Source organism: Neophocaena asiaeorientalis, unplaced genomic scaffold, assembly GCF_003031525.2.
Source record: "Neophocaena asiaeorientalis asiaeorientalis breed wild unplaced genomic scaffold, Neophocaena_asiaeorientalis_V1.1 scaffold150, whole genome shotgun sequence".
In the NCBI taxonomy this organism is placed as follows: Eukaryota; Metazoa; Chordata; class Mammalia; order Artiodactyla; family Phocoenidae; genus Neophocaena; species Neophocaena asiaeorientalis.
In genome coordinates this window covers 7,661,825-7,675,116 of record NW_020176571.1, presented here as the reverse complement: position 1 = coordinate 7,675,116, position 13,292 = coordinate 7,661,825, and the positions used below count along the sequence as shown (strand labels likewise).

Below are 13,292 nucleotides of genomic sequence, written 5' to 3'. Positions count from 1 at the left end.
GTCCGGGTGCTCCCATCGGCCGGCTTCCGCCACTCACTTCCCGTAGACACTCTCGTCACTGTAGGCCACGTACAGAAAATAGTCTTCCTCGTGGTTGTCCTAGGGGAAGAGGTAAGACGACGGTTTAGAAAACATAATCACATTCATTATCCCTAGGATTCAGAGCCTCACATAACTCTGTAAGGTAGGCAGAGGAGGTATCATTAGTCCCCACTGAAGAGAGGATCGAAGAAGCAGCAGAAGTGGCTGGGATTCAACTTTGAACTCTGAGTTCACAAAAACCTTCGTGGAGAACACCGTACACACCAGGGATACAAACATGACCCCGAAAAGGCTCACTCTGGCAAGGGGAACATAGATCCAATGTAACTATATATACTGGAATAAAAACTAATAGAGAATGTATATGCTGTGGAATAAAACTGAGAGGTTATTAGAAAACTTTGTGCAAGTCACTAATGGGACACAAAAAGAAGGCGGTATTGGGCGAAACCCTTTAAGGAATAATAATGCAGTAACAATCTTAGGTGATATAGCACGATAAAGTCCTTTATTATAGTTTTCTCATCAGATTCTGACAGTTTACCAATTAAACCAAATAAAAACACTCAAGTTATTCCCTCCAACTGAGTTTATCTGTGAAGACAAATGAATCCACTTAAAGACTGCCTTAATTTTAAATTTCATTTTATCTGGAATTTTTGCAGTCAGAAACCACTTCCTCCTGTTTCAATAAAGACGATCCAATGTTAAAACACTATAGCAGGGCAAAACTAAAAAGAGAATTCAGAGGGACTGAATCTAGTGGGCTGCTCACTCCGTAAGGGACAAGTGGCATCTGATCTCCCAGAGCCTGACACGGCCTCGTGAAAGGAACCTGATGAACAACGCCTCCTGCCCCACTTCCCAGGTATGTTGGTAACACACCTGGGATGTTGATAACACACCTGGGACAAAAGCTAGAGAAGGCCAGACTGCACAGTATTGTCACCAGGACCATTACCTCATACAGCTGGCCCATGGTCGCGCTAGTGGGAGGGATGGTGTTGTTGACAAAGAAGAATAAGGCGTCTTCGGGTCTCAGGTGGATCCTCTTCCGGATTAAGAAGTAGAACTGGCCAACTAGATGAAGGAAGGTTTTAGAAAAGGAAGGAAAGGAGGAAGAAAATGAGAGGTTAGCAGAACGGTAAGATCCAAAAAAAAAATCCTACTGCACCTGTTTCCAAAAGTACCAGACTTACGCATCACCTGAGCAGAGCCCAATACCGTGCTACAGCGTTAGGAATAAAAAGTGACACTCAAAGAAGCCTGCATATTTCTTGACATACCATCGAGGAGTTTAATTCCTCAATCCTTCCCCACTTTACTCTATTTCAGACCTAATGTTAGCATATCCACTCAAGGCCTGAGGACACCTGTGAGGGAATACAATGTGTCTCCAGACTGAAACACTCCCATCATTGTCTAAATCTGACTTGAAACACACTTCCAGGGAATTCCCTGGCAGTCCAGTGGTTAGGACTCTGGCCCTTTCACTGCCAGGGCCCGGGTTTGATCCCTCGTCGGGGAAATAAGATCCTGCAAGCCACGTGGTGCAGCCAAAAAGAAGAAGAAAAAAAGAAAGAAACACACTTCCCACTCCCACCTAAGAGAAACTTGTGACGGGAAGCGGTCTGATAGACTGCAGTAATCTCACAATTAGTCATCCCAATGTTGGGGCAATGAGTGGGGCTCGATGCATTACCCTTCACTGCGCACACTGAAAGATTTCTAGAAGGCTGATATGCAAATCTAATAACTCTGGAGCAAACACATCTACAAAATCTTTCCAAGTGTCTCCTGGATGCACTGGTTACTCCATTAAGAATCAACGTGAAGAATGAATGCATCCTATCCAAACAGTATCTACAAGAGGTATTAACAAAAAACTGTAGCTTGAGACAAGGTATTCAGCTGAGAATCTCTAAAATGTGATTCTCCCAATAAACTAGTCTGGTTTTCCTTTTGGAGTAAATTGGTATCACAATAACAAAGCTGAATTTTAAGCGGTTTAAATAATGGACGTCGGATCTTTTCTTTCAAGCTTTCGTACTTTGCTGCATCTAAATCAAAGCACTATCATGGGAAATGCTTAAGGAAATTGGTGATGGGAAAGAACTATGACATCACCGTTTTTGAATCACCTAACTCTCAGGAGAATCCCACTCTCTTCAATTCTACTTCCTCTCAATCCCACAGTCGCACGCACACAGGAAGGACTGGGAATGCTTTCCCATGGGAGGATGTTGTCAGGGGAGGGAAGGAGCATTACCAGTGAGGTCAGAGGGCACTAGGTACTTCCTCTTGTCCAGATCAGGCACCCTGGCCTTGGGAGCCTTCTCCACGATCACCTGGGAGGAGAAGTAGAGAGTGGGGATAAAAACTGCAGAATCCAACCTAGTATTTTCCCCTCTACATCCTACAGTTGCCCTATCTGAAGTGAGTTTGTCTAGGGCCGATACAGCTTTTCCATTTCTTATTCCCCCTTCCCCCTTACAAAATGTATGGGGAAATGGACTTTCGTAATAAGGTTATGGTTTTATTACTGCAATAACAAGAGGATGAGGAGGGCATGTTATGAAAAGTAAAGATTTTAAAACCTTGATTTTAATTACGAATTACCTGTAAGGTATACTATAGAATATATACTTTCTGGTATTTAGTTAAAGCACCAAGAAGATTGTCTGAATTTTCTCAGATGGTCCTGAGTACCTATTAGTTTTATTCTTTCATATAAGTGCTATTTATTAAAGGTACAGATAATGTGGTTCAAATTTTATACTTTGTCAAAATTTCTGAGAACTGAAAAAAATATATTCAAGACACTATTAGCTGAAAAAAAGTAAGTATTAAAACAGTTCTTATATTCTTTAAGATGATGTCAGTACAATAACTAACCCATTAGTCAATACTGATTATCTGTTAGGATTTTAAGAGATTTTTCAATGTCTGCATTAAATATTTCTATAATATTTCAAGTTTTAGAAAGATCATATATGGCTGTAACGAAAAGAAAAAAAGATATGTAAAATCTAAAGACTCTTTATACATGAAGATTTATAAAATAGAAAATATCTTATAAATAAATTTTTAGTATTAATTTAAATATACTTAAATGTAAATATTATATAAATACATTTACTATTTATGTTATATATAATAATTTCATTTTAAAATATTTAAAATCTATTGTAAAACCATCAGCTTTAGATTTTTAGTTTAGAAAATATAATCACTCTAGGCAGAAGATATGGGAAGTACAGAAAATTTAAAGAAATAGAAATATACACTGGACAAGTATCCCTAGTAGCTTGTGACCTTCAACAGGTCACTTAACCTCTCTGAGCTTCAGCATTCCAACAAATAAATGGAAGACGATAACTTTCAAACACATCTTTTACAGAGGCATGGAACTGATACAATGAACTTGAATAATCCATAACATTTTAAGTGAAAAGGCTTTGTAAATTATAAAGATCTAAACATAAGGATTGATTTGGAGAAATCTGAAGCTTTTAAATTTAAGGGGAGAGAATAACAAGTGAAAAACCTACTTATTTTTGCACAGAAAAAGAATCCTGCACCTGGAAGACCAGAAGGACGTGATCACACTTAACAATAAAAATAAATCCAGTTGCAAAAATTAATGAGTCACAGGTACAAAATGTCTAGTGTGAGGAATATAATAATAACTAATATGGTGACACACCATAACTAACTAGACTTATCACGGTGATCATTTTGAAATGTATAGAAAAAAATCACTACGTTGTGTAACAGGAATTGACACAGTGTTGTAGGTCAATTACACTTTGAGAGTAAATCCTAAGAGTTCTCATCACAAAAAACAAAATTTTTCTACTTCTTTAACTTTTTATCTGTGTATGAGATTATGGATATTCACTCAACTTACTGTGATCATCACTCCATGAGGTATGTAAGTCAAATCATTACGCTGTACACTTTAAACTTATACAGTGCTATATGTCAATTATAGCTCCATAAAACCGGAAGAAAAAATAAATAAATAAAAATCAAAACTGCAGCACTGATATGTGAGTCAGAAATTAAAAGAAAAAGCAGGAAGAGCACGGGAAGAGACCAGTGATGGCGCAACAATGAGGATGGACAGGAGGCCGCAGGCACATAAAATCAAAGGGAAGGAGGCTGCCTTGTGTCACGCGGGAGCTCTGAGACGACGTGGCAGCTCCAGCCTGGATTCATAAGACATGGAAACCACGTGAAGGGAGCAGAAAAAGAGAGCGACAAAGCCAAGTGCAACTGTGACATCGGGAGGAGAGGGTTGGATGTGGAGGAAAAGGAGGGGAGAAGGAATCATTAAGGCCTTCGCTTACCAGAAAATATTCAAGTTCCCAGGAACCCTTCAGTTACAGTGGGCCCTGGGCCTAGATGCTTTGCCTGTTTGGGTCTCAGTTTTCCTCCTCTGTGAAATGTGACTAATACTCCATAGGGCTGCTCATGAATTTCAAAAAATAGGCAATCTCTTCCTAACAGTTTCCTGCTATGTTGCAGGTTCTCAATACACTGTAGCCAGAAAGGTAACTTCAAAATCTCATGAAACTCTGTCTCAAGGCCCCAAGCATGCCTATTCTTTTGGGTGGCAGCTACAGATGTGCTCAGGCTACACTCAAGTCACGTAAGCAGTCAGGGTACGTGACTGCTTTAATGACACCAATGGTCTAGGGGGAAAGGGCTTTAGAAATCATTTAGTCTAACCCTCTTCTCCGTAAACACAACACTTGAGCACAGCAAGATTCAGGGTTCTGCCCAGAACTTGCACCAAATCTCAGGATTCAGAGGGTAGAGATCCTTTTGCATCACAACTAGAAAGAAGGCCACAGGCTGAGCACCTAAGGAGCAGCTAGGAGGCTGACCGCTGGTTAAAACCTAACTGGAGGAATCCTGAGATCTAAGTGAGAGTCACAATGGCTTACAAACCATCACAGAAGTAAAACATTTAACACCAAACAATGAGCAGAACGAAAATAGGGGGGGATTAGCTGAAATATTCTGGGTGAATGCATGTAAATGATTGAAATGGAAAAGACTGTTTTGAGGAAATGTATGAGAATTTTAACTAGATTTAGGAACAGGTACAATTCTGAGTTTGTGACTTATACGGAGCTTCCTGGAACAGAGCCTCATACTCAGCGTTCTGAATAAACGGTAGTCATCTTGTCGACTGGGATGCCGGGTGGCATCCTACTACCATCTGTGAACTCTCGAAGGCAGCAACAGTTGACTTCTCTATTTCCAGTACCTAACAGTGCGAGGCACACCCTGCACACTTAAATAATTCTGTTGAACAGAACTGCATTAGAGATTGAGAAACAATATGACATGGAGGGCCCAACAGCCAGGGTCGGAATCCCAGCTCTGCCACACAGCAGCCAGGTGAAACCTTTCAGGAAGTTACTTCAGTTCTCTGTGCCTCAGATCCTGCCTCTGTAGAATGGGATTATAACGGTGTGAGGACTAAGTGAATGAAAATAGACAGGGAACTGAGAATGCTCCCAGGTACATGGTAAGTTATCAATCAAAGTTAGCTGTCACTTTCAAATATTACTATAAGAGAGTAGGAATGGGTATCACCAAGATTTGGGGGAAACTTTTAAAGCAGTCATGCAAGGTCCACAGACCAAACAAGCAATTTGTCACGAATCCGTCAGTGGGTAATAGGGCTAGCTCTCCTTTTTAGCTGAAAACCCTTTTGTATGTAATTTCTGGGGAATGGAACAGCCCTAATATCTCCTCTACCCTTATAGAAAAAGGACTGCAAGGGGTTTATACGGCCCAGGTCGCTTTTGGCAGCTATAAGAACATCAAAGTTAGATGAGGTTTGGAAAGGAATTCAAGAGTACCTCTCACCATCAGATAATGGCAATTCCTTCACCTGCAAATTATCTGTAATATTTATCCGAATGCCCCTGCCCGAAGATAAAGGGTCTTCGGGTCCTTAGGGTCTCTAGTCCCCCATCGCCAAAGCTCAGCGACTGTTCCCTCCACCACACTTTAAAGCCTTCCGCCTTCCCATCCGGCTGCGTAGCACACAGTAGAGAAAAACCAGGCAGGAGGCGGGGGAGGGGGAGAGGGGGAAAGCGCCCGGATGCAGCAAGATACCTTACTATTTCTTCCCTCCTCACTGCCTGCACTAGTTTTACATTACATACGCCAGAGTCCAAAAACCCGAGAGAAAAAAGGTCTCAGTCCTTCCTTATTGTGTCCAGGTACAATGTGTTCAGAATAAATACCGGAGGAAGGCTGGCTACAGCCCCACACGCCCCGGAGCCAAGAATGATGAGGCAACCTGGCTGCTGCGCGGAGAACGTGACCTTGTTTTCTGGGCCAGGCCTGTCTTGGGGCGCCCCCCATCCCCCCACGCCCGCTCCCTAACCCTCAGAGACAAAAATAAAGGATCCACTGGCTTCCGAACATTTCCCTCCCAAACCCAAGGCTATAAGGGCCAAAGTCAACTTGATTAGCGGAGACCCACCTAAGGAGAAAACTGATGGGAGCAAATCCACCGCATCTGTTATTCCCAGAACAATTCCCATGCAGTCTTAAGGGCAGCAAATGGGTAGTCCCAACCTAATCATTCTCGCGCAAAAAGGCCCACATTTGGAGTACATCCCAGCTCACACATCCTCTGAATACTGCTGAGTCACTCAAACGTAGGCTCCGCTCTAAAACTGCGGTCAGCTCCAAAGATGGGGACGGGCCCTGGGGATACGGGTTTTAAAGGGTCCACAGTGCGAACGTTCCTTCCACTGGCTCTCTCCGTAGTGAAGGGCGTCCAGGTTAAGTACTTTTAGGGACCACCTTTCTGTGCCTCTGGCAGCCATCACGACTCCGCCGCCCCCCACCTCATTCCCTCCTCCCCCTACCCCTCCACACTCACAGGGACCCGGTCCGGATATTTCTTCCGGATCTTTTCTCCTTCCTTTTTCCGATACTCAAAGGGATGGTCCTCCTTATACTGGAACTTCATGATGGACCGCAGGGTTTCTAAGATCCCCGGACGGGGCCTGTCTCCCTCGCAGACGAAGGCGTCTCTCCCGTCTTGATTCCCTCGGAACAAATTGCAATGCGTCTCAGACCCGCTTCAGAAAGGCCAGTCCCCGTCGCACTGCGGCTCCGCAGAGCTTTCAGATGGGGTCTCGGGGGCCCCCGGTCCAGAGGCACGGGAGGGCCAGGCAAAGAATTCCCGGAGGCTTTTCCCGAGACTCTGGAGCACAAAAACAACACGGCGGCGCGTTGGTCCTGTGACGTCACGACGCCCCGCCCCCGGCCCGCCCCCCGCGACCTGTGGTCCGCGGGATGGGGGTGGGCAGGAGCTCTGTCCATTTCGGTGTTTTCTCCTTCCATCTAAACTTTCCCTGCATAGAGTTCACTGGGACCACGAGCAATTTTCACCTCTTATTTTATGGTGACTGTGACATTAAAGGTGTTTTTCAAACAAAAAAAATGTTCTAATAATGTCTTCTTCCCTCTTCTTCGCAGTTTCTTGGTTGGGCCCCAAAACAAATACAGATGGCGAAAATCCAGCTTTTTTCAGCCTGTTGGGATCTGGAGTCTGGGAACAGATGGGATGGGGGTCCTGGCATTCCTTTGGCCCGTGCAGAGGTGCCCCGTGCTTGCCTTTCGCCCTTCGCTCGTTGGATTGCACTCGCCCGGCGCCTTCGGTGCTAGGCTGGCTGCCTCCGACCGTGACCCCTCCTTCACCACGTTGGCGTCATGTTGTTTAGGTCCTGGCCGCAGGCTGCTCCTAGAGCAGCAGCACAAACAGAGCATGACTAAGGGGTTTGAAGACACGTACAAGGTGAAGGGAAAGAGGTGTAATCAAGGTCCAGAGAAGAGATGTCAGTCCCGACTACTAAGGGCTTCACACACGTTCAGATATAGAAATGATTTACTTTCTCTTCTCTTAACCCAGAAGTCGGATCTGTCTTCGGAAAAGAAAATATCAAGAGATTCAGGTGATTAACTCAGTAGTCCTCAAACATTTTTTTTTCCCCCTAAGGCAAAAATTCACCGGAGAAGAGTACTCCTCTCCTAACCTGAATACAAAGTGCCACCGGAAGGGCTGGTGACGGACTGGAGGGGGGACCTGGTGCCAGTGTCGCCTCCCTCCGGCCCTCCCCTTTCCCTGCTAAGAATCCGAGGACAAAAGGCCTTTCCAACCACTACTAACGACAGTGATTCCTGGGACCTGTAGGGGAGGAGCAGCAGAAATTGTAAGATAAAAAAGAGTGAAGAAAAGATGAAGAATGAGGGGCTGCTTTGCCCTAAACAAGGCCCGGAAGTTCTGAAAAATGTATCAGACAGCAGCGGCCCCAGTCACCTGTCTACGTTCAGCAAGGTCTCCTTATCTCTGATTTGAAAAACAAACCCACAAAAGAAAAGAAACTAAGTTTCATTACTGAAACAAGGAAAATGAATTTTATAGCCTTTGATGCTCATTATTTTTCTCTATGGCATTTTTCAATCCTTCTCATGTATGAAAATCCAGGAATTCTTTTATCACATTATATGTTTATAATGTTTAGTCCTTATTCTCAAACTGAACATTTTAGCGCATTTGAGCTTTGACCCAAATATAGCTAAATCTCTCAAAGGAGGACTTTAAAACCAATTGAGAAAAGTAATTACGATGGAGATTAATATTTTTTAAGAGTGTTGTTTTCCCATCAAATCTACTGGAAACAATCATAGCTAGTTTAAAGCTGATTTTAACTTTTATTTTAAAAATACCTAACCACAGTGGCAATTTATATATGAAAACTAATTTGGAGATGAAATATCAGTTACTCTTTCTGCCTTAAGGCTTCTCTAAATGCTAATACTTTATCTTAGACTACCCAATCCTTCAGCTCCCACAGCTTGCTCTCTACCTTTATTTGTAGCAGAACACTTAAAATATTATATAGGAGGTAATTTTATAAATTAAAACATTCATTCAGATAAAAATATTTCCAAATCCCCCTTTTAACCAAAGGCGATATTGAAAATTTCACATTTCAGGAACTTTCATTCATTGCTGATGAGAATGAAAAATGTTACAGCCACTTTGGAAGATGGTTGGTCGTTTCGTAGAAAACTAAACATACGCTTACAATAAGATATAGCAATCAACCTCTTAGTGTAGGGAGAGCAGAATTTGCCACCCTAAAAATATCTCTGGTATATTAATTATTTTAAGCTGGTTGTTTTCTAAGAAACAGCACACATGGGGAAAACCGAAAACCAAGGAGTTACCCTTTTGTAAGTGACATTTGTGTTTGTAAGGAAAATCTCCTTTATAAGGGTATCTCCCTTGTTGCACCTGGAAGAGGACTGTGGCCAAATCTCTAGAAACTCTAATCAACAGAGAAGTCAAGGACTTAAATCTGCAAAATAATACCCTTGTTTACTGTGTTTTTCCTGGTAACTTCCCATAACTGACTCTCCCCACCTTCAAACATCCATCCTCTTTTGTCCTTAGTTGAGGAAGGTATTTAAGGTAAGGGCTTCGGACATTTTGGTGAGTTAGTTACTCTGTTCTCCTGGGTCTCTCCTGTGTATATGTGTTATTAAACTTTCATTTGGTTTTCTCCCGTTAATGTGTCTCATGTCGATTTAATTCTTAGACCAGCCAGAAGAACCAAGAAGGGCAGAGGGAAATTTCTTCCTCCCCAACATTAGCATTTACCCAAAGAAGTAGAAAACTTCTGTCTACATAAAAACCTGCACACAGGTGTTTATAGCAGCTTTATTCATAATTGCCAAAACTTGGAAGCAATCAAGATGTCCAGAACCTCCTTGAAAAACTAAATCTAGAACTACCGTATGATCCAGCAATCCCACTCTTGGGCATATATCTGGAAAAAAACATAATTTGAAAAGATACATGTACCCCAATGTTCACTGCAACACTTTTTACAAGAGCTAAGACATGGAAGCCACCTAAATGTGGTACATATACACAATGGAATATTACATAGCCATAAAAAAGAATGAAATAATGTCATTTGCAGCAATGGATGGACCTAGAGATTGTCATACTGAGTGAAGTAAGTCAGACAGAGAAAGACAAATATCATATGATATCGCTTATTGGAATCTAAAAAAAATGGTATGAATGAACTTTTTTACAAAATGGAAATAGAGTCACAGATGTAGAAAACAAACTTATGGTTACCAGGGAGTATGGGGGTGGGGGGATAAATTGGGAGATTGGGATTGACATATACCCACTACTTTATGTAAAATAGATAACTAATAAGGACTTACTGTATAGCACAGGGAACTTTACTCAGTACTCTGTAATGACCTATATGGGAAAAGAATTTTAAAAAGAGTGGATATATGTACATGTATAACTGATTCGCTTTGCTGTATACCTGAAACTAACACGTTATAAATCAACTATCCTGCAATATAAATTATTTTTTTAAAAAACAAAAGAAAAGAAAAAGATGTCCTGAACCCAATAGGAATTACCCTTGGTTGGAAGGGTAATTCCAACCCAGATGGAAGGAATGTTAAAGAATTTATGGACATGTTTTAAAATCACCATTATTACTCAAATCCATTCTTAGTCTTTAATTTTTATCTTTATCGTTTCTAGGAGATAGAGAAAGGAAAAGCTCACTGATACCAGGATAACTATAATAAAACCGTATTTCATTGTATCATTTCTCTTCTTAATATCTTTCAGTGGTCAGAGATTCACCGTAGTCTTTGGAAAAAGTTCAAATTCCTTAGTAGAGAAGTGGAGTACTTAGGATCCGGCTGACGTTTTTCTCTCGACCCTCATCTATTGCCATTTCCTATTTTGCTCTCTCTGTTCCAGGCATACTAAGTCTCTTAAATTACCTCTTTCTCTAATATTGCCCTTGTTTCTGGCCATTGGATATTCTCAAAGCCTCTTCCTGTGAAAACATTTTCTCCTTTTTTTTTTTTCTGTCTGATTCCTATAAATCATTCAGGATTTAGTACAGGCATCGCTTTCTCCAGGAAACCTTTTTGATTTCATTTGCCTGGATCCTTTCGTATCCTTTCAACCGGCTTCCAAAGCATTGTGTGCTTGTCATTGTCACAACGCATTTTGTAATGATGTATTATACATTAGATAATATTATGCCTATTACTTCTCATTGGGGTTTTTTTGGGGGGGTTGGGCGGGGGATATGCATGGTTTTAGAGGGAATTTCTCGTCCCACTAATACCACATAATTCTTCTAGTAGAATCCACCAATCATAGACCCTCACTGCCTTGACCATTTATAAGGCCAAGTAACTTTACACAAGACTAATCAGAATCTATCCTTAGAACTTCTCATTTATGAACTAAGAGAAGTGAGCCTCTGCTTTGGAGATGAACTTTGATGATGTAAGATCACAGGTTTACAGGAGCCATTGTTTTAGTCTCCTGCAGTCCAAATGTACCAGTTCAACATAAAAGAATATCTGGGAGGGGTAAATTTCCCCCTCTACCCTTCATGAGTTCTTGCGGCTGGACTAATAAAAAATTGACACAAGGTTGAAGAACAGGAGAAAAAGAAACAAATTTTAATTAGTGCACACAAAAATCTCAGAAATGAGATCCGAGAAATGGGCAAAGCAGTCATCTTTTATACTTTTTAGACAAGGAAACAGCACATTTGTGAGAAACTGACAGGGCAAAGAAACAGGTTTGGGGTACTCAATTAATGAAGAATCTAAACAGAGTTTGGGCTAGCAGTGGTAAATTAAAGAAGTAACAAGCTTTGCTTACACAAGTTTCTTGTCCCTGAATTTCCCATATGTGGCAATAAAAGTGTCCTTCTACCTTAGATGCAGGGAGGGCACCTTTCACATGGGAGATTTATTTCCTGCTTTCAGGTAGACAGAGAGGAGGGTCAGTGTCCCTCTTGCATCAGCTGCTTCTGAAGTAACTTTAATTCAAAATAATCAATATGCCATCGAGGCATATTTTGGGATGGCCTGTTCTGGGTTCCAACAAGAGATAGAGAAGATGATATTCGGAGAGGCAAGATATATAGGTAGGGATAGAGACAGATAAAGAGTTAGAGGCAATTCTAATGGCATTTAAGTCCTTAGTTTCAGGTAGTCTCTCGCAGTTGTTTCTGTACCACTTGATGGCATATTATGTGTATTTATATTCTCAGTACTTTGGATACAAAGTAAAGACTCAAAAAATGTGCAGTCTGTGATAGTGAAAAGAGTACAGGGTAGACTTCTGATTTAAGATGGTAGATTGAAAAGGATATATTTATCTTTGCTGTCTCTTGAAATTCCACTAAAACAGGGGTCCCCATACCTCGGGCCACGGACCAGTACCGGTCCACGGCCTGTTAGGAACCAGGGCCACACAGCAGGAGGTGAGCGGCGGGGGAGGGGTGAAGCTTCATGTGCCGCTCCCCACTGCTAGCATTACCACCTGAACCATCCCCCCTCACCCCCCCATGCATGGAAAAATTGTCTTCCACAAAACCAGTCCCTGGAGCCAGAAAGGTTGCGGACCGCTGCTGTAAGCAACCGTGTCATGGGTTGAGATACATCCCCCCAAAAATGTTAAAGTCCTAACCCCAGTATCTGTGAATGTGACTTTGGAAATAGGGTCTTTGCAGATGATCAAGTTAAGATGAGGCCATTAGGGTAGATGTTAATCCAATAGGACTGGTGTCCTCCTATAAAGGAGGAAATTGGGACACAGAGACAGACATGCATAAAGAAAAGAGGATGCGAAGACATTGGAAGAATGCAATCTGCCAGTCAAAGAATGCTGAAGGTTACCAGAAGCTAGGAGAGAGCCAGGAAACAGTCTCCCTCACCACGTTCAAAAGGAACCAACCCTGCTCATACCTTGATTTCAGACTTCTAGCCTCCAGAACTGAGAGAATAAATTTCTGTTGTTTAAACCATCCAATTTGTAGTCCTTATGGCAGCCTGTGATATTGTGATTTATAAAAAGAAATATATATTTGGTCTTCACCCCGTCCCTGGCACAGAGCTCTGAAAACTCTTGGAATTTCCTAAGTGTTGAGAACAATAAACGTGTCTTTTGTTACATTAATGAGTGACCTCTGGAATGCCCCCAGGTAACCTAAGGATAAGGGCTGGTCACCAGAGGAACCAACCATGTGATTGGAGAGTTGGAACATTCAGTCCCACCCCACCCCCACCTCCAGGGAGGAGAAAAGGGCTGGAAATTGAGTTCAATCACCAATAGTCAATGACATAATCCAGCT

General features: G+C 42.0%; 1 protein-coding gene across 1 annotated transcript; it reads right to left on the bottom strand.

Annotated features, from left to right (window-relative positions):
- GABARAPL1 (GABA type A receptor associated protein like 1) lies at positions 1-7,283 on the bottom strand. The gene is made up of 4 exons (XM_024733336.1): positions 6,959-7,283; positions 2,312-2,390; positions 1,004-1,122; positions 1-99 (listed from the first exon to the last, which is right to left on the bottom strand). The coding sequence occupies exons 1-4, from the start codon at positions 7,046-7,048 to the stop codon at positions 34-36; spliced, it is 354 nt and encodes a 117-aa protein (XP_024589104.1). The 5' UTR covers positions 7,049-7,283; the 3' UTR covers positions 1-33.
- Positions 7,284-13,292: the final 6,009 nt, after the last annotated feature.